This window comes from Silurus meridionalis, chromosome 3 (assembly GCF_014805685.1).
Source record: "Silurus meridionalis isolate SWU-2019-XX chromosome 3, ASM1480568v1, whole genome shotgun sequence".
In the NCBI taxonomy this organism is placed as follows: domain Eukaryota; kingdom Metazoa; phylum Chordata; class Actinopteri; order Siluriformes; family Siluridae; genus Silurus; species Silurus meridionalis.
The window spans coordinates 32,584,756-32,610,698 of NC_060886.1; the positions used below are offsets into that span (position 1 = coordinate 32,584,756).

At 38.8% G+C, this 25,943-nt stretch overlaps 2 protein-coding genes across 2 annotated transcripts; both read left to right on the top strand.

Annotated features, from left to right (window-relative positions):
* The first annotated feature begins 240 nt into the window (after nt 1–240).
* LOC124382744 lies at nt 241–17,742 on the top strand. Its single transcript, XM_046844950.1, has 10 exons — nt 241–391; nt 1,326–1,431; nt 2,199–2,315; nt 3,626–3,742; nt 6,851–6,958; nt 8,620–8,736; nt 12,412–12,528; nt 15,212–15,265; nt 15,493–16,033; nt 17,728–17,742. Exons 2-10 carry the CDS (start codon nt 1,394–1,396, stop codon nt 17,740–17,742), a joined length of 1,224 nt encoding a protein of 407 aa, XP_046700906.1. The 5' UTR covers nt 241–391; nt 1,326–1,393.
* A 134-nt stretch (nt 17,743–17,876) lies between these two features.
* On the top strand, nt 17,877–23,471 carry LOC124383007 (ribonuclease inhibitor-like). Its single transcript, XM_046845400.1, has 5 exons — nt 17,877–17,924; nt 18,292–18,465; nt 22,186–22,353; nt 22,463–22,636; nt 23,415–23,471. Exons 2-5 carry the CDS (start codon nt 18,410–18,412, stop codon nt 23,425–23,427), a joined length of 411 nt encoding a protein of 136 aa, XP_046701356.1. The 5' UTR covers nt 17,877–17,924; nt 18,292–18,409; the 3' UTR covers nt 23,428–23,471.
* Nucleotides 23,472–25,943: the final 2,472 nt, after the last annotated feature.

The window sequence follows — 25,943 nt, forward strand, 5'->3', positions numbered from 1 at the left end:
TGATGGAGAACCTTCTTCAGGACCCACATTCACATTCAGCACCAGTGGGACACCGTATGGAGTTCAGGATGGAGCAGTTTCTAAAGGGAGGAAAAAGACTGACTTTCCTCTCCTCCACAACATCTCCACTACATGCTGTTATTACTGACAGAACCTTCTCTTCTATTTATTGCTCATTAAAGTGAACTGGACTTGGAGTGGAAATATTTCCGTTTCCCACTCGACGGGTCAAAATGTCGGTTCAAAGAGTCGACTCAGTTTACCGAAAGTGAAAGTGTTTCTCAGTCTCGACTCCATTTTGAGGAGCAGTTAGAAAAACACAAAGATCTTCACCAGCAGTCAGAAGCGGTGAGATTCATGTCCAACAACAAGCAGTGCTGAAGAAAAGTGGGTGAGTTTTTCCTAGAAACGACTTTCTATCGGAATAATGCGTTTGTGTTTTCTCTGTAATGGAGTTTGTGGAAAGACCGCAGGGAAACTGCGGCACAGCAGCCGAAATGGAGGCCAACAGTTTCTGCCCAAATTCCTCAGTTAGATTTGATGATGTTCTGAGTTTATTGAGGAGGATCTGACATGAGAACACCGGGATTGTTTGGTTGTTCCAAGCTGATCCTGGAGTTGTTGTCATGGCTCAGGATGATTTCCCGTAAACAGGAGCAGATCATGGCTTTCTAAGCGGAGGAGATACAGGAAGTGTGGAGCAGATACATGTTCATGAAGACATGAGCTTTCCGAATTCAGTGCGGAATCCACTGGATCCTTTATCACAGCATAGATTCCTTCAGGACAGATGGACTTTTTCTCCTGAGGGAATCATTTACCTTCTTCATTTGTTGGAGTCTCATATTAATATTTCCACTCGTCATGGACAGAAAAAGAAATAAAAAGGAGCATTTTGTAGAATCATTTCTTTCTGTAAAGCTGCTTTGGGAAAAAGTCCATTATTAAAGCGCTACACAAATACAATTACACAGTGTTTATTAGTTTCTCAGAGCAGAAATAAAATCAGGAAATTAACCCCTTGTTTCTTCATCACGTAACCTGGAGATTTCCCCTCTAATGCACTTTAATGGACTGTGTGGAGAAAATATAGAAATACAGAAGACTTTAGCTGAATTTGTGCTATTTTTAATTTATATTTATAAACATTGATTAGTGTTTATTGGTGTTGTGTTTATTGCACACCTCCTGTCAGTCTGTGTTCAGATGAGAAATGAAGATGTTTGAAATATATGTGGGACTCAGTAAGACATCATGAGGATCAGCTGGTTCTAGAAAGATTTTCCCCCCAGTTTTAACTGCATTTGTGTTTGTGTGTTTTCTAGAAATTTGATTGATTCCAGCAGAAGAGATCTGCGTCTTCAGGACTCTGTGTCTACACAAGCATTGAAAAATGGAGATTCCTGATCATGTGACCTCACCCTCAGACTGGTAACCTGCCATGTTTTAGTATTTTACTAATGAACTGTTCATATCTGTAATATGGAGTTTCTATTGAAATAATAACTAATATTTATGGTAAGAATTAAACTTTAGCAGTCACTTGAAACAATACTAATAACGTAAACAGTGTTTTTATAAAAATTAACCTTGCAGTCACACAGTAAAGAGTCAGCATGAGACAATAAGTAAAGATGATATGAGACATATCTCCATATCTAATCCCTGTGACACTGTATTTTGTATTCTGATTTTTGAGACAATGAAAGTGTCTCTCATGTCTATTCTAGAATAGTCAGGAAGTGGAGCTCACTGGTTAAATGTAGGATTTCTGTGTTGTGAGTTCAAATCCCAGCACTGCTGCTGCTGCTGGACCTTTTAGAAAAGCCACAAAAACCTGGCAAATGTGACACTTCTAATATGAATAAATGTTCAGTAATCGCTGTAGAACTGATCGAGTTCCTTTGTGAAAACTAAACACACACAAAGTGGTTTATATACAAATAAATCAACACAGAAGAACAGCTGTAAACAAAGGGACATTTGAGAGACACGACATTTACAAGACAGAGAGGAGACACAACATGAAAACATAAACGCACATACAAGCGACACGTGACAAAAACAAACACACGTTTACATAAACACACATGAAGTAGTTCTCATCTTTAAACACAAATATTGTGATGTGATATTTTGCTGTTGTGTTTTTATCCTCATAAATTCTGTCTCATGTCTATTTCTATAATTTTCTTCAGTGAACTACAGAGAGAGAGATCACACTCACCAGTGCCCAGCTGTGTCTCCATGAAAAGTGATCAGTCTATGGATCCTCCTTTGAAATTTAGCACTGGAATCTCCTCACCTGTACACAGGTAACATCCAATAATTCTCCTAGTTAAAGTCACAGTTAATGGGTGCACTACACCGTCATTAGCAGCTGTTTAGATTTATATTATAGTTACTTGGTCTTTAGTGATTCTACAATACTTTCAGTAAATGTTTTAGATGAAAATTGTAAATATTTATTAAAGTCACTATTTCCCCTCCTGTTCGAGGATTTTGGTGTCAGATTCTTTGTAGAATCTCCACATTATAGAGCATTTCCACATCTCTGACCACAGACGTGTGAAAAGGCATCCAGACTTTTACTGACCACAAACCGACAATAGAATCTCCACTATGCAGCAGTATCTTCCTTCAAGATGAGCTCAACCACTTCTTTGCTCACTTTGATCAAGACATTGGACATTTCACCCCAAATGCAGACTCTTCTACTAATAACCCACGATGACTCTCCACAACACGTCTAATCAGCACTGAGTGGAGTAGACACACACAAGGCTGCAGGTCTGGAGGGTGTATGTGGCGTGTGCTCAGGGCATGTGCTCGTCAACTGGCACTTCTTTACTGATATTTTCAACCTTTCACTGCTTTCCATCAGATATTTTATCCATTACTGCAAACTGGAGAATAAAAAATGTATAGAATATAATTTTTGTTAAAAGACTTTCTATGAAGATGCGTTTCATATTGTGTGTTAAGTAAATAAAACTGAAGGTGCAGTAGCAAAATAACTAAAAAGTTTGACTTCAAAAGACAATAAGTAAAGATGATATGAGACGTGTCTCCACACAGATTTCACAAGACGATACTGACACGAGTCAGAAAAATCCCTGTGACACTGTATTTTGTATTCTGATTTTTGAGACAATGAAAGTGTCTCTCATGTCTATTCTAGAATAGTCAGGAAGTGGAGCTCACTGGTTAAATGTAGGATTTCTGTGTTGTGAGTTCAAATCCAGCACTGCTGCTGCTGCTGGACCTTTTAGAAAAGCCACAAAAACCTGGCAAATGTGACACTTCTAATATGAACAAATGTTCAGTAATCGCTGTAGAACTGATCGAGTTCCTTTGTGAAAACTAAACACACACAAAGTGGTTTATATACAAATAAATCAACACAGAAGAACAGCTGTAAACAAAGGGACATACTGTATGAAAGACATGACAGAGAGGAGACAGATACATACAAGAGACACATGACAAAAGCAAACATTTGGTTTACATAAACACAGACGTGAAGAAGTGTGCAGCTTTAAACACAAATATTGTGATACTTTGCTGTAGTGTTTTTTTATCCTCATAAATTCTGTCTCATGTCTATTTCTATAATTTTCTTCAGTGAACTACAGAGAGAGAGATCACACTCAGCAGAACCCAGCTGTGTCTCCATGAAGAGTGATCAGTCTATGGATCCTCCTTTGAAATTTAGCACTGGAATCTCCTCACCTGTACACAGGTAACATCCAATAATTCTCATAGTTAGTCACAGTTAATGGGTGCACTACACCGTCATTAGCAGCTGTTTAGATTTATATTATAGTTATTTGGTCTTAAGTTATGCTACAATACTTTCAGTAAATGTTTTGGATGAAAAAGTGTACATTTCTATTAAAATTTCTACAGTCACAATCATTTAAATTGCTAATAATAATAATAATTAAAGCTACAAGCCTTTTTAGTATGTCAGACAAGCCAGAGTACTTCGGATTTCTGCGTTATATCTTTAAACAGTCTCTACTTATCCATAGTTTTTTGGGCTTAAAACTTAAGTTTAAAACACTGTCACAGTGTGTTCGCCAAAACTACATGAAGTACTTTGGGTTCATCGGAGTGAAAAAATATCCTGGTTTTTGAAGCAATGAAATTGCATCTCATTCTTCTTTCGGTTACTCCTGTTAGGGGACGCCACAGCAGATCATCCATTTTCATACTACCCTGTCTTCTAAATCTGCCTCTTTCAAACCAACTACCTGCAATGCTTTCCTCACTACAACCATAAGCTTTTTTGGGGTCTTTCTCTTTTACTTCTTCCTAGTGTTTCCATCCTCAGCATTCTTCTATAGATTTACCCCAAGACCCTCCTTTCCACATATTCAAACCATCTCAATCACACCTCCCTCCCCTTGTCTCCAAAACGTCCTACATGCACTGTCCCTAAAAAATAAACTATTTCTAATTCTGTCCATCCTCGTCACTCCCAATGAACATCTCAACATTTTCAGCTCTGCTACCTCCAGCTCCACCTCCTTTCTTTTAGTCAATGCCACATCAAAGGGTATCTGCAAGAGTGAAAGGGAAAGTTTATAAGACTGTGCTGAGACCTGCTATCACAAATCACTCCTGCTATCACTCTTCTCCACCCTGCCTGCACTCTTTTCTTCACTTCTCTAACACACTCTCTATTACTTTGCACTGTTGACCCCAGGTACCTGAACTCCTCCACCTTCTCCACCTCTTCTCCCTGCAACCTGCCCTCCCTCTCATTCACACACATGTACTCTGTGTTTCTCCTACTGACTTTTATTCCCCTTTTCTCCAGCACGTACCTCCACCTCTCCAGGCTCTTCTCAACCTGCTCACTACTCTCACCACAAATCACAATATCATCTACAAACATTATAGTCCACTGAGACTCCTGTCTGACCTCGTCCGTCAACCTGTCCATCACCACTGCAAACAGGAAAGGGCTTGGATCCGATCTTTGATGCAGTCCAACCTCCACCTTAAACCGTCCCTAATTCATTACTACTGCATACTTCACTGCTGTCACACTGCATGTCCTAATACATGTCCGCACCACCTCACATACTTCTCTGACGCAAAAGACTTCCTTATAAAGACTTGCTGCTGGATCTCCTTGTACTCCTGCCTAATTTTCTCATCACTCTATTGACCCTAATTCTGTTTCTCCAACCTCTTTCTCCTTATGCTCTCCTGCACTTCCTCATTCCATGAAAACGTCTTTGTCTTCCTTTTTATTTCCAGATGTCACACCTAGAACCTTTCTACAGTCTTCCTTCTTCAGTTTCCACTATCTTATTATTTACTCTCCTCTTCTTCTTCTTTACCTCCAAAACCATTTTACAGACCACCATTTTAATGCTGTCTAGCTACACTGTTCCCTGCCAACACCTTACAGTCTCCAATCTCCTTCAGGTTGCATCTCCTACATAGAACATAGTCCACCTGTGTGCACCTTCCTCCACTCTTATACGTCACCCTATGATCCTCCTTCTTCTTAAAATAAGTGTTCACCACTGCCATTTCCATCCTTTTAGCAAAATCACCATCTGCCCTTCCACATTCCTCTCCTTAAAACCATACCTACCATCACCTCCTCATCACCTCTGTTCCCTTCACCTACATGCCCATTAAAGTCTACCCGATCACCAATCTTTCATTCCTAGTTTCACTCTCCTCCACTTCATCTTACTCACTCCAGAATTTTTTCTTCTCCTCCATCTCACAACCCACTTGTGGAGCATTGGTGATGACATTTATCATCTCCCCTTGAACTTCCAGTAACTCTTTTCACCTCCACTACACTCTTACTGTACTCTTTCTTCAGAATCCCCCCTACACCATTTCTCTTTCCATCCACACCATGATAGAACAGTTTAAACACCTCCAGTGTTCCTGGTCTTACTCCCTTTCCACTTGGTCTCCTGAACACACAGCATATCTACTTTTCTTCTCTCCATCATCCATCATAATCAGCTAACTCTCCCTTTACCAGTAATAGTAACAACCATTTAAAGTACAATTTAACATACCAACCCCAACCTCCACCCTCCTCCACTTTTCTTTTCCCTGCTGTCTCTGTAGATGTGTTCCTCCTCTCCTTCTCCTCCTTCAGCCAACATTAGCCCAATTTTTACCAGTACCCTGTTGTCTAACAATACCTGTAGTGGTCGTTGGTTACCCGGGACTTGACTGATCCGGTATGTAATTCTGGTTTGTGATCCGCATATTTGATTTGTTTTTACACCGGATGCCCTTTATAATGCAACCCTCCCCATTTATCTGGGCTTGAGACCTACACTAAGAGTGACCTGATGTGCAACACAAATGGCTGGGTTCAAGTATTGTTTAAATAATAATCACAATCATGTATCTTTGGTCAGAGATAGTCGTTGATGCCCCACTTCTAGCCCCATACCGAGACTGATTAAATCTTATTCACCCAATGTTCTGCACATGTTACATAACTACCTGTATGATATTTAAGGCATTTTAGGGAGGAGTTCAGTCTGACCTGTATTTAGGAGTGGAATCTGTGTTGGGGACGGCTGTAATTTCTATCAGCATTTCATTGTGTTTCAGGCTGACTAAAACAAGGTTGTTTACTAATAAGTAAGCAGATCTCAAGGGAGTTAGATCACTATTAGATATCTTCATGCCTGTATGCTACTATTCCTAGTGTGTATGAGGTAGAGGTTATGATCAATTATAAACTGAAATATGATCTACAATTTGATACAAATTCACCTTAGCAGTTTTCTGTCTCCTGATTTTTGAGGCTATGAAATTGTGTCTCATGCCCATTTCTGTGTGTGTTATTCAGAATACAACCAATTGGACCAATGCTACCCGGCAGTGTTTCCCTGAAGAATAATGTGTGTGTGGTGACTCCTTGGAACTTTGAAAGTGGAAACTTCTCAGCTGTACACAGGTAACATCCCATAGTTCTTATAATTGATGTCATTGTAGAAAAAAAAGCAGAACTACACAGTGCTTTATTTGAATATGCTTTAGATAAAGTAGTTATTTATTTAGGTCAAAATAAATTAAAATAGTAATTAAAGTAAAAATGCTAATATAAGCAAACTAAGGGTGTAACGTTACACAGAATTTACTGTCCGGTTCGTATCTCAGGTTTTATGTCATGGTTCAGTTCAATTTCAGTACATTTAGTGGGGGAAGAAATTCAAACATAAAATTGCTTGTTTTATATTAATGCAGTTTATTAACATTGGTGATAAATATTTGACCAATTTTAAATAAAATGCCTGATTGGTTAACCTAAACCTTCGCCACAGCATTTGGGACTCACAGCTGAAAATGCCCTAACTAAATTTAAATGTTAAAAGTTCCTGATAAAAGTGGGTTATAAACACAATTTAAATATCTGTAAAAAAGAAGACACTTTTGGCTTTACTGTCAAAGTTGATAATGCTCAAAAAGATAATAAGTTATAAAAGGTGTTAGATGAATTACCATGAATATAATTTTCCTGCATTGAAATTGTTGTTTCTTTATATATATATATATATATATATATATATACATGAAATAAGCTCTGGAGCAATCCAGAAAAATACTGGGTTAAAAGCCAGATGTCTCATAAGTTTATATTTAAAATTTTATGAAGATTTTCATGATAAATGAGATTCCTACAGACATTTATTTGAGACTGTCTGATCCTTTTCTCCCTCCCCCTGTTTGAGAGACACCTGCTAAACTCAAGTGATCATTCGTACTCTATTTATACAGTCTGCATAGAAATGACCTGCTGACCATTAAAGACTTTTGTTTTACATGCTTGGATATTGATATTGAGTTGGGATTCATATTGATGACCAGGTAGCAGACAAGCTCTTGTTTTACAGTTATGATGTGCAGCCATTCCAATCTCAACAACACACACAGACACACACACAAACTTATTTTCAAGCATTTCTACTATAAAAACAAACGGGCAAGAAAATTAATACAATCGTATAAAACTGTGAAGGGAGATTAAATGTAATTTACAGATGTAAAACAGCATCTCCATGCAAATCTCCAAGTCTCTGTTGTTACTCCGCCCCCAAGAATATTTCTTATTGCTGCTTTGTGCAAATCTCAGATAAAACAACCTTTTCACTGTCCATTTTTTCCTTTATTTTCTTTTGTTTGTAAGCAAAGTCCAGTTAGCATGCTCTATAAACGGCTGTTTGTGCTGAACTGAGAGCTGCATTACTTCCTGTTTCATTACACCACGTGCTGCTTCGACCAGTAAGAGTTTCTAAAGAGTAATAAAACTAAGACTCACACATGAAGAATAAAATCCTCCCATATATCGTTAGATTGAACATTGAACTTCTGGTCATAAGGTTGTGTATTTTAAGTTCCAAAAATGCCAGAGTGCTGCTGGTCCTGGGCCCTTGAGAAACGCCCTTAATCCTGCTGCTGGGTTAGGGCCCTTGAGAAAGGCCCTTAATCCTGCTGCTGGTCCTGGGCCCTTAAGAAAGGCCCTTAATCCTTAACTGTTAAGTTGTATAAATGAGATAATTGAGTTATATATGTATAAGTGCATCTGCCAAATGTCAAAAATGTTATAATGTTGTACAGTAAACTACAGAGTGAGAGACCACACCCACCAGAACCCAGCCGTGTCTCCATGAAGATTGATGGGTCCAGGGTTACTCCTTGGAACTTTAGAGTGGGAATCTCCTCACCTGTACACAGGTAACATCCCATAATTCTTGTATCTCTCTTTACAACAACACAGACACTGGTCAGTTTCTAGAAATGGATGAACTTCATAAATGAGCATAACAAACATAACAATTACACAATATATAACATTGAACAAGATAGAAATAATGCTTTCATTAAAACCCCAGTTCTAAAAAAGTTGGGACACATTTGTAAAAAGGGTAAAATGTGCATAAAAACCAATTTATCCACAATAAAACATAAAAAACATATCAGATGTTTAAGCTGGAAAAAAAAGGTAATTTTGAATTTGATGGCAACACATCTCAAGAGTTGGAACAGGCCCATGATTAACCACTGTGTAGCATCACATTTTCTTTTAACAACAGCCTGTAAACATGGCATACCAGTTACTGAAGATTAGAGAACAATGTTTCTCATTATTGCCTGATATTGAATTCTAGCTGCTCAACAGTACTGTGTTGCGTATTTTTTATTTTTTTTTACCAAGATGCAGCAAATATTTTCAGTTTGTGGAAGATCTGGGCTGCAGGCAGGTCTGTTCATCACCCGGACTCTTCTACTACAAAGCCCTGCTGTTGTCATAGATGCAGTATGTGGTTTAGCATCGTCCTGCTGAAATGTGCAACACCTTCCTTAAAAAAGACGTCATCTAAATAGTCATTCCCGATGTAAAACTGCCCATACTATAGGCACTAATGTGCCACCATACCATTGAACTGAGCAATGATTAGTCAGAACATCCCTCTCCTCTTTAGTCCATATAACCCATGGTTACCAAAAAGAATGTCAAATATTGGTTCGTCTGAACACAGAACATTTTTTTTCCCCACTTTGCCACACACCGTTTTACATGAGCTTTGCCCCAGAGAGGATGGAGGCATTTCTGGATCACGTTCTTATATGATTACTTCTTTGCATGATAGAGCTTTAACTTGCATTTTTGGAATGGTGTTTGTAGGGTGCCCACCCAATGGCCCAATGACGGAATCCACTGGTGTGGGTGAAGGTATTCTGCGTGTTAGTCCTTCTAGCGCGGCTGTAAAAGATTACTCAAATAGATTGCACTTTGTTACATTAATCTAATTTTAACCTCTAATCTGACTCCAATTTATAATAAAGATTTAACTTGAATATCTCTAATTGAAGCTGATCACCTTATTGGTTGTACTTCTTTAATTTTAGTAGATTATTCTAAGCATTCCGTCTTTTCAATTAATCATTTATTATGGTCCGGGAGTCGCTTAGAACCTTGTGCTCGGCTAACTATACCTGCTCACGAAGGCACATTGGCCAAACCGAATCTTAGTCAGAGGATATAACGGTAAACTAATATTCTTTAAGTAGCCGCCAATGCTTGCTCATGCATAAAGAATACTGTATTTAGTCACTTAGTTATAACTTGCTAAAGTCAGAGATAGTCAGAAATTAGAAGGTCCCAGACCTTGTGCTCTATGCTCCATCCGTTCATGAGCCTTAAATTTGTACTATCCTGGTCACAGATTTGCGGTAATGCCAGACTACATAATCAACTACTTATAAATGATTTCAGGAAATTTCAGACTTAATCAATAATTTTACATTTATTTGCCAGGCAATAACCAATAAACAGATATCACATATAAAACAAATAATAGAAAAAGTTACATAACATGATCAGCATAAAACTAACTGTTTTAGCAATACAGTTTACTTAGGAAATTTTAAAGAATCACTATACCTGGCAATAGAGACACACAGAGACTGTGTGGGAAGTTCTGACTATCGAATGCTTCCCTGAGTGTTTAGCCAAATTTCCTTAAATACCCAACCATCGTAAACACTTGTAAGTTCAAAGTGATAAAAGCCTTTCACACTCCTGTGACCTAAAAACCAAAATGTCACCTAGACCACCTGTTAAGGATCTTTTCCAGGGCAACCCTTATGTCAGTAGGACAGAATTTCCCCAAACCTGGGGTCTGTTCTACTGATGTGGGACTGAGATCAATTATACTAAACATGTGAAGGTAAAATGTATACATTCCTAAATTGTAATTATTACATGATGCAAGTAAAGTAAATTGAATTCCGGGACCTTCTCAGTCACCTTTCCATGATCTGGCCATCTCCCCAAAAGGGAAAGAGGGGGGCTCAAGGATGGGTGACTGGGCAGCTGAACAAATGGCTTTCCCTCCTCAGATCAAAAAAATCCTCTCCTCAGATTAGAAGGTTTATTGTTTTGTTGCATGGCAGTTCTCAGGGTCTGGTACCATGAACAGATCTGACCATCCTTACATGTTCACAGACAGAGAGATTTTTGGAAGTATTTCTGAGCCCATGCAGTCATATCCATTACAGAATCATGCCTGTTTTTAATGCAGTGCCATCTGAGGGCCTGAAGCTCACAGACATACTCTAAATCCTTTGATGATATTATGTGATGTAGATGATGATATATTTAAAGTCTGAGAAACATTATTCTGAAATGTACACAGTTTGTAGATGCAGCTTTTCATGGATTGGTGAACCTCTGAACATCTTTACTTCTGAGAGTCTCCAACTCTCTAAGATGCTCTTGTTATACTCAATCATCTTACTGACCTGCTGTCAATTAACCTCATTAGTTGTAAAATCTTCTTTTAGCTCTTCCTTGTTAATATCACTTACTTTTTTTATCCTTTTGTTGCCTCTGCCCCAACTTTTTTGAAACGTGTTGCTGCCATCAAACTTTATGGTACATTGTCACAGTTTAAAGATGTGATGTGTTTTCTATGTTCTATTGTAAATAAAATATTGGTTTATGAGATTTGCAAATCATTGCATTGTGTTTTTATTCACATTTTACACAGTGTTCAAACTGTTTTGCAATTGAAGTTGTACATTGAACAGCTGCAATCAATACTCAGGTTCTTGAGTACTTAGTTTTAACGACAATCCTCTTTACTGTCATTTCTGAACAGCAATGATTTTGAACATAAATGTAACTTTGCAGAACCTCGAAAAAAGCAGAAAAAAACGGATTATTTTTATTATAACTGAAATGGCATCCTTATAAAAAAAAAAAAATACACCTTGTGGTTAAACACTAAATAGTTGGTATGAGACAATAACTCTGTCCTACTTTTCTAAATGATAAAATCATGTCTCATGGACATTCTAGAAGAGTCAGGAAGTGGAAGCTCAGTGGTTAAACTGTGGACTGCAAAACTGCTGCTGGTCCCTCAACTGCTCAGTTGTATAAATTAGATCTTCTTCTTCTTCTTCTTCTTTCGGCTGCTCCCATTAGGGGTCGCCACAGCGGATCATCCGTCTCCATACCACCCTGTCCTCTACATCTGCCTCTTTCACACCAACTACCTGCATGTCTTCCCTCACCACATCCATAAACCTCCTCCTAGGCCTTCCTCTTTTCCTCCTACCTGGTGGCTCCATCTTCAGCATTCTTCTACCAATATAATTCATGTCCCTTCTCTGCACATGTCCAAACCATCTCAATCTCGCCTCCCTCACCTTGTCACCAAAACATCCTACATGCGCTGTCCCTCTAATAAACTCATTTCTAATCTTGTCCATCCTCGTCACTCCCAACGAAAACCTCAACATCTTCAGCTCTGCTACCTCCAGCTCTGCCTCCTGACTTTTAGATAATTGTGAGTTATTCAGTATAAGTGCATCTGCTAAATGTCATTTGTTAATTTTCTACAGTAAACTACAGAGAGAGAAATCACACTCACCAGAACCCAGCTGTGTCTCCATGAAGAGGAATGTGTCTATGGTGTCTCCATGGAACTTTAGCACTGGAATCTCCTCAACTGTACACAGGTAACATCCCATAATTCTCCTAGTTAAAGTCACAGTTAATGGCTGCACTACACCGTCATTAGCAGCTGTTTAGATTTATATTATAGTTACTTGGTCTTTAGTGATTCTACAATACTTTCAGTAAATCCTTTAGATTAAATATTGTAAATATCTATTAAATTCTTAATGAATTACAGCTTATATTAAAAAGTCTAAAGTGAAACGACTAATATGTTGCATGCATGTGAATAAAGATCTCTGGCTCATAAACATATACAACCGTGTCCAGTAAATCACAGGAAAGCAGAGCCTCAGGGCATAGTCCTGATGATGCCTACCAAGTTTTGTCAGTTGTTGTTGAGATACAGCATTGACTCCTGTTCAGGTGCTCCTCTGACAGATATTTCATCCTTTTCTGCAAACTTTTTGGAGAATTTATATGATGTTGATCTCTGAAAATGATATAAAATTTTGGGTTGCTGGGCCAAATTGTCGAAGAGCAGTACCGATATAAACAGAACGTCACCATACTTCCAAATTAGGTCCAGATTTGACCCAGTGGTGGTGCGAGATCATTTGTTGTACTTGGGCCAATTTTTTTTAAGTATGTTGTTTAAACCCTCTTCATTCAGTCTGTCAGATTTGAAACACTTTACCAAATAAATACCTTTGGTCCGCCGTAGAAGATATGTAAAAAGGAGGGGAAATAAGAAAAAGATTCAGTAACAGAATGGATGTAGAGTTTACTGTCTCAGGGAAGAGGAAATGGGAGGCAGGAGGCAGGTTTTAACATCAAAACACCTTCATTCTGACATGTTCACTTTTTATTCTGAATAAATGTGGGCATACAGCGGGGAAAATAAGTATTTGACACAGCATTTTTAGCAGTAAGGGGATTTCTAAGTGGGCTATTCACACAAAATTTCCACTAGATGTAGCCATCAAGCCAAATATTGAATTCATACAAAGAAATCAGAGCATTTAAGTATACAAGTGGAGTCATAATAAATAAAGTGAAATGACACAGGGAATAAGTATTGAACACATGAAGTTAACAAGGTGCAAAATGGCATAGAAAGCCAGGAGATCACCTGAAATCTGTCAGTATTGAGAGAGAAACCCTGCCCTCTATCAGTACTAATTGATATTAGCTGCTTTAGTCCTAATTAATGGCCTATAAAGGCTTCTCGTTACCCAGGAGGCACACAGGAAAGACTTCATGATGGGTAAAAGCAAAGAACTCGCTCAAGATCTTCGTAAACTTATCGTTGAAAAGCATTTTGATGGGAATGGTTATAGGCGCATTTCCAGAATGCTGAATGTTCCTGTGAGCACTGTGGGGCCCATTATCCGGACATGGAAAGAGCATCAGTTCACCATAAACCGGCCACGATCAGGTGCTCCACGTAAGATCCCTGTCCGAGGAGTCCAAAGAATAATCAGGAGAGTTCACCAAGAGCCAAGAACCACTCGGCCAGAACTTCAGGAAGACCTTGCATCAGCAGGTACTGTTGTTTCAAAGAAAACTATAAGCAATGCACTGAAGTGCCATGGCATCCTTGCACGCACACCACGCAAGACCCCATTGCTGAACAAAAAGCATGTTGAGGCTCGGTTAAAGTTTGCGAAATAGCATTTGGAGAAGCCTGTGGATTATTGGGAAAATATAGTATGGTCAGATTAAAGTAAAAATTTAACTTTTTGGCAGTCATTCTACACACCATGTTTGGAGAAGCAATGGCACTGCCCACCACCCCAAGAACACCATACCAACAGTTAAGTTTGGGGGTGGAAGCATCATGGTTTGGGGCTGCTTTTCAGCAGGGGTACTGGCAGACTTCATATTATTGAAGGCAGGATGAATGGAGAAATGTACCGGGACATTCTGGATAAAAATCTGCTGCCATCTACCAGAAAGCTGAAAATGAAAAGAGGGTGGACATTTCAGCAAGACGATGATCCCAAACACAAGGCCAAGGAAACAATGAAGTGGTTTCAAAGAAAGAAAATCAAGTTGCTTGAATGGCTCAGTCAATCACCTGACCTAAATCCCACAGAAAATCTATGGAGAGAACTGAAAATCAAAGTTCATAAAAGAGGCCCAAGGAACCTTCAAGATTTAAAGACCATTTGTGTGGACGATTGGGCCAGAATCACTCCTGAGCAATACAGACGACTGGTCTCTCCATACAAGAGGCGTCTAGAAGCTGTAATCACCAACAAAGGCTTTTCTACAAAGTATTAAATAAAGTGTGTTCAATACTTATTCCCTGTATCATTTTACTTTTTTTATGACTCAACTTGTATACTTAAATGTTCTGCTTTCTTTGTATGATTTAATATTTGGCTTGATCTGGTGGAAATTTTGTGTCAGTAGCCCACTTAGAAATTCCCTTACTGATAAAAATGCTGATGTTTCAAATGCGTATTTTCCCCGCTGTATATTCACACACACACACACACATAAACGTACAAGAACAAATGTCTCTGCATGTTCAGTTCTCTCTCTTTCAAAGCTCTCGTCTTTCCTCCTCTTTATCCTCTATGTCACTCATGTCTTCAGTGTCGAGCAGAAACCCAAAGAACTGGACTCCAAGTGTTCCTGCTCTCACTACAATTATTGTAGTACAATTTGTATTCAGGTTTAGACTCCAGTATTAAAGTGAGGAACATTGAGATCTTTAACACTTGTTTTTGTTCCCAGTGTTCTACAGAAGGCAGGAGACAGAAGAGAGAAGAACATCATCACAGCTACAGGGTACGATCAAAACCAACACCATGACTGTGACACTGACACACTGCTATTCTAAAGCTCTCTGCTGTTAGTAACTACAGAGTGATTAGATGATAGAAAACCTCCAGTAGAATAAAGTAAATCCACAGTGAGAACATCATAAAGATCTATCTAGCAGGAAAAATGTGAACTTCTACTCTAATCATTGGAGCCCATGTCTCACCATGTCTTCCTTCTTCACCCTGTCACAGACACGACCCAGAATCCACTGCTGCAGATGAATTCCAGAAGTTCAAGTCCAATCTGATGAAGAAGTTTCAGTGTTTGAATGGATTGATGCTAAAGCAGGAAAACCGAACACTCCTGAATGAGATCTACACAGAGCTCTACATCACAGAGGGAGACAGTGGAGACGTCAATAAAGAACATGAGGTGAAACAGATCGAGGCAGCATCCAGGAGGAACCCAACTGAGGACACACCAATCAAATGCAGTGACATCTTTAAACCCCTACCTGAACAAGATGAATTCATCAGGAGAGTTCTGACAAAACCCTTATCTGAACAAGATGAAGAACCCATCAGGAACGTTCTGCCAAAGCTTTTATCTGAACAAGATGAAGAACCCATCAGGAGAGTTCTGACAAAGGGAGTAGCTGGAAGTGGAAAAACAGTCTCTGTGCAGAAGTTTGTTCTGGACTGGGCTGAAGGGAAAACAAATCAGGACGTCCACCTCATATTCCCACTTCCTTTCAGAGAGCTGAATTTGATGAAGGAGCAGAAACTGAGTCTGGTGGAGCTCCTTCATGTGTTTTTTAAGGAGATGAAAGAAATAGACATTTCCAGGTTGGAGAAGGTTTTGTTCATTTTTGATGGTTTGGATGAGTGTCGTTTTCCTCTGGATTTCCAGAAGACAGTGAGAGTGTGTGATGTAACTGAATCAGCGCCAGTGCATGTGCTGCTGATAAACCTGATCAAAGGGAACCTGCTTCCCTCTGCTCTCATCTGGATCACCTCCAGACCAGCAGCAGCTGATCAAATCCTCTGAGTGTGTCCATCGAGTCACAGAGGTACGAGGGTTCAATGACCCTCAGAAGGAGGAGTACTTCAGGAAGAGGATCAGTGATCAGAACCTGGCCAATAAGATCATCACACACCTGAAGTCATTAAGAAGCCTCTACATCATGTGCCACATCCCAGTGTTCTGCTGGATTTCAGCTGCTGTTCTAGAGAGAATGTTGGGTGAAGCAGAGTGGAGAGATCCCCAAGACTCTGACTCAAATGTACACACACTTCCTCATCATTCAGACCAACATCATAAGAGAGAAGTACCTACAGAAGCAGGAGAGCGATGAAGAAATGCTTCTCAAACTGGGGAAACTGGCTTTCCAGCAGCTGGAGAAACAAAACCTGATCTTCTATGAGGAAGACCTGAGAGAGTGTGGCATTGATGTGACAGAAGCAGCAGTGTATTCAGGTGTGTGTACGCAGATCTTCAGAGAGGAGTTTGGGCTTCACCAGAGTAAAGTGTACTGCTTTGTTCATCTGAGCATTCAGGAACATCTTGCAGCTCTGTATGTGCACCTGACCTTCATGAAGGAACAGAGAAATGTTCTTAAACAGAATCAGGTCTGTGAGACACTTTCAAATGTTCACAGGAGTGCTGTAGATCAGGCTTTAAAAAGTCAGACTGGACATCTGGATCTTTTCCTCCGCTTTCTTCTGGGTCTCTCTCCTGAGTCCAATCAGAAACTTCTACATTCCTTAGTAACACAGACGGGAAGTAGCTCCCAGAACAGAGAGGAAACGGTTCAGTACATCAAGAAGAAGATCAGTGAAGATCTTCCTGCAGAGAAATCCATCAATCTGTTCCACTGTCTGAATGAACTGGGTGATGATTCTCTAGTGGAGGAAATCCAGCAGTATCTGAAATCTGGAGCACAAAATGAACTTTCTCCTTCACAGTGGTCTGCTCTGGTGTTTGTGTTACTGACATCAGCACAGGATCTTGAGGAATTTGACCTGAATAAATACATCACTCCAGATAACATCAGAGATGGGATTCTTGTGAGAGTGATGCCTGTGATTGCAGCATCCAGAAAAGCAATGTAAGTGAAGCTGAATGAAATTGTTCTACTGTTCCAGTGTTGAGAACAAATCAAAGGTCTGAGGTGTTCAGATTAATTAAACTCTGCAGGACTCTTTAGACTTTTCCCTTTCTCCTCTTAGAAACCTTTTAGATCAGACTATCTTACTTTCCCATTTGGATTCCCGGATCTCATCCTCCATGTTTATACAACGTGTGTGTGATGATGTTCCTCAGCTGAAACTCTCGCCAAGCCAAATCTAAACAGCTCCGACTGTCAATTCTTATTATTCCACCACTTATTCATTGTGTTCAACTGATGTGTGTGATGTTGAAAGTGAGACTTTGAGAACCTTTTTTGATCTTTTTCATTTCTGTTCATTATCTTTTATTTCTTTCAGTATCAGATGCGGTGAAATTACAAAGAGAAGCTCTGTAGAAGCTCTGATCTCAGTGCTCAACTCAGAAACCTCCAGTCTGAGAGAACTGCATCTGACTGTCAATACACTGGATCTGTCTGGTGAATAAACTAGAAGACTCAGGAGTGAAGTGTCTCTGCTCTACTGGAGAATCCTGATTGTAAAGTGAAATATCTGAGGTAAGATCATCTCTCTGAGAGACACAAGAACTCACTAAAAGCTGCAGTGAATTGTTGTATACAGTGTTGTTTTTCAGGTGAAATTTGCTGTAGCAGTACAACATCCAGAACAAATCTATCAGTTTTTAAACTTCTCAGTTCCACTAATCATTAATGCACTGAGAATTAGATCCATGTGTGAATAAAACTCCAGTTAAACAGAGAGAAAGAACCTGATTCATGACTTTGAGATTCCTGTCATTGTACATAAGGTATGACAGGTTCATTCACAGCAATAATCATTCGTCAGGTTTAATATTATCTTGTGATTGGACAAGAGAAGGGAGACGGTTCACCATAACACACACATCATCTTGTGTATCTGCAGGTTGCGGGAGTGTGGACTCTCAGATAAAGACTGTGCTGCTCTCGCTTCAGCTCTGAGATCAAACCCCTCACACCTGAGAGAACTGAATCTGTCTGTGAATAATATAAGAGACTCAGGAATGAAGTGTCTCTCTGCTGTACTGGAGAATCCTCACTGTGAACTGGAGACACTGAGGTAAGATCATCTCTCCGAGAGTCACATGACCTCCTCCTCAGTAGGACAGATTAATAAATTATGAATGATTAGTATTGAGTTTTTTTTGTATTGTTTTAGTTTCTAATGTACAAAAGTCTTGATATAAATGTGAATGTGATGAGGCAGAATAATGAAGAAAGAGAAGATGATCTAATATCTAACAAGCTACAAAAATCCCTCAGTGTAGAATTAAGCTGTTGTGACTTTTATTGCAGCTCAAAATTCCAATTTAAGGTTATGAAAAGTGATTAGATAATTGCAATGAAAGTGAACTTAATTCCAAAACCACAAAAAGGACCAGCTGTTATTATCAGTGATTGTCATTTACACAGGCAAGAGTGTTGACGAGGACTGGAGATTACTCTGTCATGCTAAGCTTTAAAAGAAGGGTGGCGCCTAAAATTTTTATTCTTTCTATGTTAGAAACAAAAAAAGATTCACAGGCAAGAATATTGCTGCTAGTAAGATTGCACATAAATCAACCATTTATCAGATCATCAATAACTTCAAGGAGAGATGTTCGATTGTTTTGAAAAAGGCTTCAGGGTGCTTATGAAAGGTTTGAGTGCATCTGTGCACACAGTGAGCTGAAGACTTTTTGAGGATGGCATGGTGTCAAGAAGGGCAGCAAAGAAGCCACTTTTCAAACATCAGGGGCAGACTGATATTCTGCAAAAGGTACAGGGATTGGAGTGCTGAGGACTGTCTTTTTCTCAGATTAATTGCCATTCTGATTGTTTGTAGCATCCAGAAAAATGCTTGTCTGGAGAAGAAATGGTGAGCGTCATTCCTGTGTCATGCCAACAATAAAGCATCCCATTCATGTGTGGGGTTGCTTCTCACCCAAGGGAATGGACTTGCTCACCAAAGAACATATCCATGAATAATGAATGGTACAAAAACATTCTCAGAGAGCAACTACTAATTATCTGACAACAATTTGGTGATGAACAATGCCTTTTACAGCATGATGGAGTTAAGCAGTATAGTTAAGCAGCATGTGTAAAAAAAATTTAAATAGGGGCAGAATAATTGCATGGGGCAGATTTTTCTGTCCCGTTCCCCAAGGTTCTGACGCCCTCCCAGAAAAAAATATTTTCTCCTGCTCCCGCACACAGAAGCCCGTAGGTAAAATGTATAAGTACCGTATTTTCCGGACTATAAGCCGCTACTTTTTCCCCACGATTTGAAACCCGCGGCTTAAACAACGAAGCGGCTAATTTATGAATTTTTCCTAGGTTTCCCGGTTTTACAAACTTCAAACCAAAAAACTGAGCCTCATAACATTAGACCAATTAAACTCTTTATATCAAATCGGGTGCACTCCCACTGAATCGGCCCGCAGCACATCATAAATATGGATGATGTTCCTCTGACGTTTGACCTGCCGCTCACTCGGACTGTCTACAGAAGAGGAGAATCATTCGTCACGCTGAAAACAACCGGCATGAAAAAAACGCACATCACCTGTGTTCTAAGCTGCACGGCATCGGGAGAAAAGCTTCACCGATGGTGATTTTTAAACGCACGAACGATGCAAAAAGATAAACTCCCGAGAGAAATAGTTGTGAAAGGAAGGAGGAAGACAGTGAACAATGACTTTCTTGGTAGGCTACTGTTTAGATACAAGCCGTTGTAGCGTGTTGAGTCTGGGTGAAGGGAGAGCTCACTAACTCCAGTTACAACAGAAATCATATAAGCACAGACAGGTTTCCAAAACTCGTGCTTTTTTATTTTTCTTGGCAACAGCGTTACGGGTTAGTAAAAAAACTAAGAAATCAGCATCAGAAAATAATAAGGACATAATCCTCGGTCTTGCACACACGCAGTAATACCGGAAAAATGCGGCGGCAGGCTATTCCCAAAATGGCGCTCTTAAAGGAGCCACAACATATTTCACCCATTACACCGTGTAACAGTCTTCCGTTAAAGCCTGTACAAGTTTATTAGTTTCAGTGTAGACACCTGCGGCTTATAGACAGGTGTGGCTTATTTATGTTAAAAATAAAAATATTTGTAAAATTCGGTGGGTGCGGCTTATATTTGGGTGCGATTTATAGTCCAGAAATTACGGAAGTTTTATTTTCAATGCACTGACTGCTTCTTCCAGCTACTGTTTTTTTGTTGTTTTTTTTTTTTGTTTCACTGCATCCCTTTTGAATATGAAGGAATATGAAAGGAAAAATAAACAAAGATTTAGTTTTATTTGAGTTAGACTTTTTGTGTAACGATATAAACGATATAAACGATATAACGATATAAAAACAGGCCAAGTTTTTGTTGGGTTGTTCTTTAATAATGAATTAATATCTATAGTAATTTACTTTTGTCCTGCACTTCAGACACTGTGCCTTTGTGTGCTCTAGTAGTTATCGCACATTAACCACACGAGAGGTTGCTTCTGACCTTGTGCCTTTTATTTTTAGTTGCCATTGTTGCTTTTGTGCAGTAGATACATACATTTATTAGATTTTTTATTTATATATTTTTATATATTTAAGTCCCGCAAATAATTTTGTTCTCCTGCAACCCGAACACATGAAAGTGCAGGTCTCTACATTGAAATTTTGGGTCCAGGGCCAAGAGTCTCTCCAGACCTTAATCTGATTGAAAACTTTCAGTTCTCCAGAGGCGTGCGGACAAACAAAAAACACACAAATTCGATCAAACTTCAAACATTATCTCAGAATGGGCTGGCATCAGTCAGTATGAGGCCCACAAGTTGATTGGCCTCAAGCTAGGGCAAATTGCAGAGATCTTAAAAAAAAGAAGGGTCAACAGTGCAAATATTGAGTCTCTGCATAAACTTAATGTAATTGTGAATGAAACCGTAGTAGCAACTGATAAAAGATATAAAAACACTGAAGCGGTAGACTTTGTGAAAATTAATATTTGTGTCATTCTCAAAACTTAAAGCTTGGCTGTGTGTGTGTGTGTGTGTGTGTGTGTGTGTGTGTGTGTGTGTGTGTGTGTATATGTATATATATATATATATATATATATATATATATATATATATATATATATATATATATATATATAATTATATGAAAAAGAATGAAAAGTTAGTGGGTGGGATACATTTATTAGGCAGCAAGTCAACGTTTTCTCCTCCTATATATATATATATATATATATATATATATATATATATATATATATATATATATATATATATATATATATATATATATATATATATAGGAGGAGAAAAGCATTGACTTGCTGCTATATAAATGTATCATTATAATCATTAATAAAATTAGAACCGAAAACTTTGAGGAGAAAATGTTAATAAATAAATGCCTAATAAATGTATTCCACCCACTAACTTTTCATTCTGGATTCATTCATTTGCAGCATTTAGCAGACGCCCTTGTCCAGAGCGATGTACAAAAGTGCTTTGAGTCTCTAGCAATGAATAAATCTACACTGGTACACAAGATTACAAACGTATTCAACTTGGCATATACAACTTCATTCTTGTACCAATAAGTTTTTAAGTAATCTGCTGCATCTTATTTTACAGAAATAAAATGTTTTATTTTTATTTTTATATATACATGACTGTCTAGATGAGGACTTCCATCAGTGTCTGTGACTGGTTCTCACACCAAAACTGCAGGAACGAGGGAGAACACAAAGGATGTGTAATGTGTAGAAACTAAGAGAGTGAAGTGTGTCATTATGTTTCTGCAGGTTGCGTAGTTGTGGATATGAAGGCTGTGCTGCTCTCGCTTCAGCTCTGAGATCAAACCCCTCACACCTGAGAGATCTGGATCTGTCTGGAAATAAAGTAGGAGACTCAGGAATGAAGTGTCTCTCTGCTGTACTGGAGAATCCTCACTGTAAACTGGAGACACTGAGGTAAGATCATCTCTCCGAGAGTCACATGACCTGCTCCTCAGTAAGACATCTATATGTAAGTATGTGTAATATGTAGAAATTGAGAGTGTGTTTCATTGTGTATCTGCAGGTTGCGGGATTGTAGAGTATCAGATGAAGGCTGTGCTGCTCTCGCTTCAGCTCTGAGATCAAACCCCTCGCACCTGAGAAAGCTGGATCTGATTTGGAATAAAGTAGGAGACTCAGGAGTGAAGTTTCTCTCTGATCTGAAGGATGATGAACGTTACAAACTACAGACACTGAAGTGAGTAAAAATCAGATTTATATAAACACTGAAACTCATGTAATGATTAGTGTTATTTAGTACATTAGCATTGTTTAGCACATTAGCATGTTACATAAATTAGCATTATTTAGCACATTTAGCATTATTTAGATTTCTTTTCTGTTTCAGTAAATATCAGATCACAGGATTAAATGTCACATTATTCAGTGGAATCAGATTTTAATGAATAATGAGCCTTAATGCTGTTTGATGTTGATTTAATATTCATATGAAAGCAGACGTCTGGGAGTCAGACGGAGTCTATAAAATCCTTCTCCTCAACTCTCATCAAAGTCCATTCTGATGATATTGGATTGGATTTCCTGTAAGCAGCTGGTTTCCACTCGGACAGTGCTTTTATCTCTCCACCTCCACACCGTGTCTTCCATCATTCCTGTAAAATTACCCTCAGCTTGTTCTTAAAGTCTGCACTTTAATATCCATGTAGAAGAAGAGAGAAGCTCCACAGCAGTGATCTTTATTAAAAGCAGCAAAAACTCTCCAGCCTGGGATTGGAGAAGTGCAGTGATGTGATGCAAATATCTGCTCATGTTCCTCTTCCATCTTCTGCACCTTCTCATTTGTTCTCACTAAATGTTCTACCAAAGATATTATATAAGCATGAAGAAATGTTGAAGGACAAATGATACACTGGAATCAAATCCTGGTTTCCTTGAAGCAGAGATAATTACCTGCTGCTGATCATCAAACACCACCTTCTAGTTTTCTGTTACTGATTCACTTCTTTCTCTTCTAGATTTAAATGGTGATGAACAATTGTGTGTGAAGACTCCAGTGTTCCTGCATTTCCGTGTCTGCAAACCGAGAACACGTTTATCTACAGGATCTGAGGAGTTGATGTGAAAAAGCCCAGAGCAGAAGGAGTCCAAATCACATGTATTACTTTGTCCTTTAGTTAGTATTTAATAGAGTTTCTCTCTTTATGCTACAGGATCAGACCCGATCCATTCTTTATTTTCTCTCTGATCTGATCTCCATTTCTTACTAGTATCAGCTGATCAAGTGCCATCTTTAGTGCCTGCATACACACACACACACATACACACACACACACCCCTGGATGTATATAATATGTATATGATGTACTATATAATATTTCTTACAAAAACACCCATAAAACTATGTTTTTTATAGAAGATTTATTTTTAAGAAGATTTATTTATTTTTATAGAGTTTTATTTACGCTTCTTTTTCTTTCTACACCACTTTTTGGAAATTTCTCTCCAAATAAAGTTTTATCTTAAAGGCTTATTATCTTATAGTTTGTTCATTTTGTTTTTACTCTACTCAGTCCATTTCTCCACCTCTCACACGTTCTCTCTCTTTATCCTTGTCGTTAGTTTAATTGTACACTGGTGTGGGATCCTAAATTTCGCTTTTCCCAGGTTCATCCAATTCAAGTCAAGTTTATTTCTATTGCACATTTCACAACAGACATTGTCTCTTTACAGACATTGGCAACTTTACAGAAATTAAGATAAGGATAAGGTTTGTATTTATCCCTGATGAGCACCATTGTGACTGTGGTGAAGGGAAAAACTCCCTTAGATGTCATGAGGAAGAAACCTTGAGAGGAACCAGACTCAAAAACAGAACCTCATCCTCGTTTGGGTGACATCAAGAGTGTGATTATAGTCTTTAAACACTACAGAACACTGGAGAGTGGGAACTAACATGAGCACTGGAGTATGTGATTGAGCGATGTTCTTTCTACAGTCTCATACAGTCATTATGGTTATAAAACTAGGAGCTACTGAGCAACTCATAAAATAGCTCAACATTAGCGATCATCTTAGATCCAACACCAGCTTCTCCATGCCAGAGCCTTTAAACAATCCAGGAGGTCCAGTGTCCAAACTCCACATGCAGTGGATGCAATTGGCACTGGTACGTCTCTAGATGGTTCGGGATGTTTGTGGGCATCTACTTTTTTTTAAAGCTCCAAAATCTTCATGAGGTGGGAGGTGACTGGAGCTGAAGCAACCTCAGGAAGCCTCGGGATGGGGAGAGAAAGAGAAGCAGTGGAGAGGAATTAGCGTAGCTGCTGTTCATGATATTAACAGCAGAAGTTGATAATGTGATGTGATCAGATGTTCTGGAGCACAAGGTTATGATGTGATGTGTGTAGAACTCGCTAAAAACATATGTCTTTAATCTGCACTTAAACTGGGTGAGTGTGTCTAAGCCCCGAACACTGTCAGGAAGACTATTCCAGAGTTTAGCTAAATGTGAGAATGTTCTACTGCCTTTAGTGGATTCTAGGAGTTAGTTCCTATTCTAGGAACTACTAGAAGTTCAGAGTTTTGAGATCTCAAGGACCATGACGGATTGTAGAGTGTTAGAAGACTTTAGAGATACATGGAGATAAACCATTTTGTGTTTTGTAGGTAAGTAGAAAGTTAGTAGGTAAGTTAATTTGAATCTTAACAGGAAGCCAGTGTAGGGATGAGAAGATTGGGGTTATATGGTGATATTTTCTCGACCTTGTGAGAACTCTGACTGCTGCATTCTGGACTAACTGAAGCTTGTTTATTAATGATGCAGGACATCCACCTAGTAATGCATTACAATAGTCTATTCTGGAGGTCATGAACGCATGGACGAGGTTCTCTGCATCGGATATAGACAACATGTTTCTTAGCTTAGAAATATTTCTAAGGTGAAAAAGCTGTTTTTGTAACTTGGATGATATGATTTTTCAAAGACAAGTTGCTCTAAAATAACTCCCAGGTCTTTTACTGTTGAACTAGTGGTTACAGAGCATCCGTCTAAGTGCAGGTTGAAATGCTGGAGCTTCTGTGTACTGGTTTTTAGGCCGATGAGCAAAATCATCAGAATTTAATAATAGAAAGTTTTGAGTCATCCAATCTTTTAAATAAGTAACACAGTTATCTGAGCTAATTGAGTGTATCGCCTGGTTTTAATGAGATATATAGCTGGGTATCATCAGCGTAACAGTGGAAGCTGATCCCATGCCTTTTTATAATAGTTCCGAAGGAAAGCATGTATATTGTGAAAATCACCGGTCCTAGAACTGAACTTTGTGGCATCTCAAAATTTACTAGCATTAACCTGGATAGCTTTCCATTTAAGTCTACAAAATAGTAACGATCAGACAGGTAGGATTTAAAACAAGCTTAATGCCTCTTCCTGAATGCCGATGTAATTTTGTAAGCGATCCAGGAGAAGATCATGATCTATAGTGTTCAATGCAGCAGTAAGATCTAGCAGAACTAACTGAGAGATGTAGCCCTGGTCTGAAGTT